Source organism: Lepidochelys kempii, chromosome 10 (genome assembly GCF_965140285.1).
Source record: "Lepidochelys kempii isolate rLepKem1 chromosome 10, rLepKem1.hap1, whole genome shotgun sequence".
Lineage (NCBI taxonomy): Eukaryota > Metazoa > Chordata > Testudines > Cheloniidae > Lepidochelys > Lepidochelys kempii.
In genome coordinates this window covers 9,856,032-9,861,073 of record NC_136389.1, presented here as the reverse complement: position 1 = coordinate 9,861,073, position 5,042 = coordinate 9,856,032, and the positions used below count along the sequence as shown (strand labels likewise).

At 51.1% G+C, this 5,042-nt stretch overlaps 1 protein-coding gene across 1 annotated transcript; it reads left to right on the top strand.

The window, feature by feature from the left end:
• LOC140917858 (uncharacterized) lies at positions 1-2,557 on the top strand. The gene is made up of 2 exons (XM_073361381.2): positions 1-1,116; positions 1,702-2,557. Exons 1-2 carry the CDS (start codon positions 534-536, stop codon positions 2,214-2,216), a joined length of 1,098 nt encoding a protein of 365 aa, XP_073217482.1. The 5' UTR covers positions 1-533; the 3' UTR covers positions 2,217-2,557.
• The last annotated feature ends 2,485 nt before the right edge of the window (positions 2,558-5,042 follow it).

Here is a 5,042-nt window from a genome sequence, read left to right as displayed (position 1 = left end):
TTTCTTCCTTTTTTTTAGAGTCCTAATTATGTGTAGTCCTCTTCCACCCCCACCAAAATTCTGTGCCTAGTCCTATCCTGCGGGGAAAGCTAGAAATAAGAACACTGGATACAATAGCATTAAAAGGGTGGCTTCTCTAAGGCATTCTGTCTGAGTGGACTGGGGTGTGTTACTTAGCCCTGGTCTACACTAGGACTTTAGGTCGAATTTAGCAACGTTAAATCAATTTAAACCTGCACCCGTCCACACAGTGAAGCCCTTTATTTCGACTTAAAGGGCTCTTAAAATCGATTTCCTTACTCCACCCCCTGACAAGTGGATTAGCGCTTAAATCGACGTTCCCGGCTCGAATTTGGGGTACTGTGGACACAATTCGATGGTATTGGCCTCCGGGAGCTATCCCAGAGTGCTCCATTCTGACCGCTCTGGACAGCACTCTCAACTCAGATGGACTGGCCAGGTAGACAGGAAAAGAACCGCAAACTTTTGAATCTCATTTCCTGTTTGGCCAGCGTGGCAAGCTGCAGGTGACCATGCAGAGCTCATCAGCACAGGTGACCATGATGGAGTCCCAGAATCGCAAAAGAGCTCCAGCATGGACCGAACGGGAGGTACGGGATCTGATCGCTGTTTGGGGAGAGGAATCCGTGCTATCAGAACTCCGTTCCAGTTTTCGAAATGCCAAAACCTTTGTCAAAATCTCCCAGGGCATGAAGGACAGAGGCCATAACAGGGACCCGAAGCAGTGCCGCGTGAAACTGAAGGAGCTGAGGCAAGCCTACCAGAAAACCAGAGAGGCGAACAGCCGCTCTGGGTCAGAGCCCCAAACATGCCGCTTCTATGATGAGCTGCATGCCATTTTAGGGGGTTCAGCCACCACTACCCCAGCCGTGTTGTTTGACTCCTTCAATGGAGATGGAGGCAATACGGAAGCAGGTTTTGGGGACGAAGAAGATGAGGAGGAGGAGGAGGTTGTAGATAGCTCACAGCAAGCAAGCGGAGAAACCGGTTTTCCCGACAGCCAGGAACTGTTTCTCACCCTAGACCTGGAGCCAGTACCCCCCGAACGCACCCAAGGCTGCCTCCTGGACCCAGCAGGCGGAGAAGGGACCTCTGGTGAGTGTACCTTTTAAAATGCTATACATGGTTTAAAAGCAAGCATGTGAAAGGATTACTTTGCCCTGGCATTTGCGGTTCTCCTAGATGTAGTCCTAAAGCCTTTGCAAAAGGTTTCTGGGGAGGGCAGCCTTATTTCGTCCTTCATGGTAGGACACTTTACCATTCCAGGCCAGTAACACGTACTCGGGAATCACTGTAGAACAAAGCATTGCAGTGTATGTTTGCTGGCATTCAACCAAAATCCGTTCTTTATCTCTCTATGTTATCCTCAGGAAAGTGAGATATAATTCATGGTCACCTGGTTGAAATAGAGTGCTTTTCTTCAGGGACACTCAGAGGTGCCCGTTCCTGCTGGGCTGTTTGCCTGTGGCTGAACAGAAATGTTCCCCGCTGTTAGCCACAGGGAGGGGGGAAGGTTGAGGGGGTAGTCACGCGGTGGAAGGAGGCAAAATGCGACCTTGTAACGAAAGCACATGTGCTATGTATGTAATGTTAACAGCAAGGTTTACCCTGAAAGAGTGTAGCGACTGTTTTATAAAATGTGTCTCTTTAAATACCGCTGTCCCTTTTTTTCTCCACCAGCTGCATGTGTTTCAATGATCACAGGATCTTCTCCTTCCCAGAGGCTAGTGAAGCTTAGAAAGAAAAAAAAACGCACTCGCGATGAAATGTTCTCCGAGCTCATGCTGTCCTCCCACACTGACAGAGCACAGACGAATGCGTGGAGGCAAATAATGTCAGAGTGCAGGAAAGCACAAAATGACCGGGAGGAGAGGTGGCGGGCTGAAGAGAGTAAGTGGCGGGCTGAAGACAGGGCTGAAGCTCAAATGTGGCGGCAGCGTGATGAGAGGAGGCAGGATTCAATGCTGAGGCTGCTGCAGGACCAAACCAGAATGCTCCAGTGTATGGTTGAGCTGCAGCAAAGGCAGCTGGAGCACAGACTGCCACTGCTGCCCCTCTGTAACCAACCGCCCTCCTCCCCAAGTTCCATAGCCTCCACACCCAGACGCCCAAGAACGCGGTGGGGGGGGCCTCCGGCCAACCAGCCACTCCACCACAGAGGATTGCCCAAAAAAAAGAAGGCTGTCATTCAATAAATTTTAAAGTTGTAAACTTTTAAAGTGCTGTGCTTAAAGTGCTGTGTGGCATTTTCCTTCCCTCCTCCACCACCCCTCCTGGGATACCTTGGTAGTCATCTCCCTATTTGTGTGATGAATGAATAACGAATGCATGACTGTGAAGCAGCAATGACTTTATTGCCTCTGCAAGCGGTGATTAAAGGGAGGAGGGGAGGGTGGTTAGCTTACAGGGAAGTAGAGTGAACCAAGGGGCTGGGGGTTTCATCAAGGAGAAACAAACAGAACTTTCACACCGTAGCCTGGCCAGTCATGAAACTGGTTTTCAAAGCTTCTCTGATGCGTACCGCGCCCTCCTGTGCTCTTCTAACCACCCTGGTGTCTGGCTGCGCGTAACCAGCAGCTAGGCGATTTGCCTCAGCCTCCCACCCCGCCATAAACGTCTTCCCCTTACTCTCACAGATATTGTGGAGCACACAGCAAGCAGTAATAACAGTGGGAATATTGGTTTCGCTGAGGTCTAAGCGAGTCAGTAAACTGCGCCAGCGCGCCTTTAAACGTCCAAATGCACATTCTACCACCATTCTGCACTTGCTCAGCCTGTAGTTGAACAGCTCCTGACCACTGTCCAGGCTGCCTGTGTACGGCTTCATGAGCCATGGCATTAAGGGGTAGGCTGGGTCCCCAAGGATACATATAGGCATTTCAACATCCCCAACAGTTATTTTCTGGTCTGGGAATAAAGTCCCTTCCTGCAGCTTTTGAAACAGACTAGAGTTCCTGAAGATGCGAGCATCATGCACCTTTCCCGGCCATCCCACATTGATGTTGGTGAAACGTCCCTTGTGATCCACCAGAGCTTGCAGCACTATCGAAAAGTACCCCTTGCGGTTTATGTACTCGCCGGCTTGGTGCTCTGGTGCCAAGATAGGGATATGGGTTCCGTCTATAGCCCCACCACAGTTAGGGAATCCCATTGCAGCAAAGCCATCCACTATGACCTGCACATTTCCCAGGGTCACTACCCTTGATATCAGCAGATCTTTGATTGCGTGAGCTACTTGCATAACAGCAGCCCCCACAGTAGATTTGCCCACTCCAAATTGATTCCCAACTGACCGGTAGCTGTCTGGCGTTGCAAGCTTCCACAGGGCTATCGCCACTCGCTTCTCAACTGTGAGGGCTGCTCTCATCCTGGTATTCATGCGCTTCAGGGCAGGGGAAAGCAAGTCACAAAGTTCCATGAAAGTGCCCTTACGCATGCGAAAGTTTCACAGCCACTGGGAATCGTCCCAGACCTGCAACACTATGCAGTCCCACCAGTCTGTGCTTGTTTCCCGAGCCCAGAATCGGCGTTCCACAGCATGAACCTGCCCCATTAGTACCATGATGCATGCATTGTCAGGGCCCATGCTTTCAGAGAAATCTGTCTCCATGTCCTGATCACTCACGGGACCGCGCTGACGTCGCCTCCTCACCCGGTATCGCGTTGCCATGTTCTGGTGCTGCATATACTGCTGGATAATGCGTGTGGTGGTTGATGTGCTCCTAATTGCCAAAATGAGCTCAGCGGCCTCCATGCTTGCCTTGGTATGGCGTCCGCACAGAAAAAAGGCGCGGAACGATTGTCTGCCGTTGCTCTGACGGAGGGAGGGGCGACTGACGACACGGCTTACAGGGTTGGCTTCAGGGAGCTAAAATCAACAAAGGGTGTGCCTGTACATCAAGGAGTATTTCAGGCAGGACTACACGAAGGGTTCCAATAAGAAATGGTGCACCTAAGTTATCGTTGTTGTTAGAACAAGGAGGTTAGCCTGGCCTCTGATTGATACATGGCTAGATTTACCTCGCTGCACCTTCTCTGTGAGTGACTGCAGTGTGATCTAGACAGGGGAGGAGGAAAATGAGTACAAAACAAATCTGGTCTATTTCTTGTTCTGACCCACTCCATCTATCTTTTACATCTTTGGCTGGCAGCAGACGGTGCAGAAGGACTGCATGCCATCCACATCTCATGGCTGCTTGGCAGAAGATGGTACAGTACGACTGCTAGCCATCTTCATCTCTTGCCTGCCTGGCATAAGATGGTACAGTACGACTGCTAGCAATCCTCATCTCTTGCCTGCCTGGCAGAAGATGGTACAGTACGACTGCTAGCAGTCCGTATCGCCTGCCCGCTCACCATAAGACGGTTCAATAGGACTGACTGCAGGACTAAAGAGAATGACCTGCTCAAGTCACTCCAAATTTAGTCCCTGCGCCCATGTCTGCCCAGGCGCTCCTGATCGACCTCACAGAGGCGACCAGGAGCACCTCAGACATGACGATGACGGCTACCAGTCGTACTGTACCGTCTGCTGCCACAAGGCAAGGGGTTGCTGCTACTGTGTAGCAATGCCGTACCGCGTCTGCCAGCACCCAGGAGACATAGGGTGATGGTTACCTGAGCGGGCTCCATGCTTGCCGTGGTATGGCGTCTGCACAGGTAACTCAGGAAAAAAGGCGCGAAATGATTGTCTGCCCTTGCTTTCATGGGGGGAGGGAGGGAACGGGGGCCTGACGATATGTACCCAGAACCACCCGCGACAATGTTTTAGCCCCATCAGGCATTGGGATATCAACCCAGAATTCCAATGGGCAGTGGAGACTGCGGGAACTGTGGGATAGCTACCCACAGTGCAACGCTCCGGAAGTCGACGCTTGCCTCGGTACTGTGGAAGCGCTCCGCCGAGTTAATGCACTTAATGCACTTAGAGCATTTTCTGTGGGGACACACACACTTGAATATATAAAACCGATTTCTAAAAAACCGACTTCTATAAATTCGACCTAATTTCGTAGTGTAGA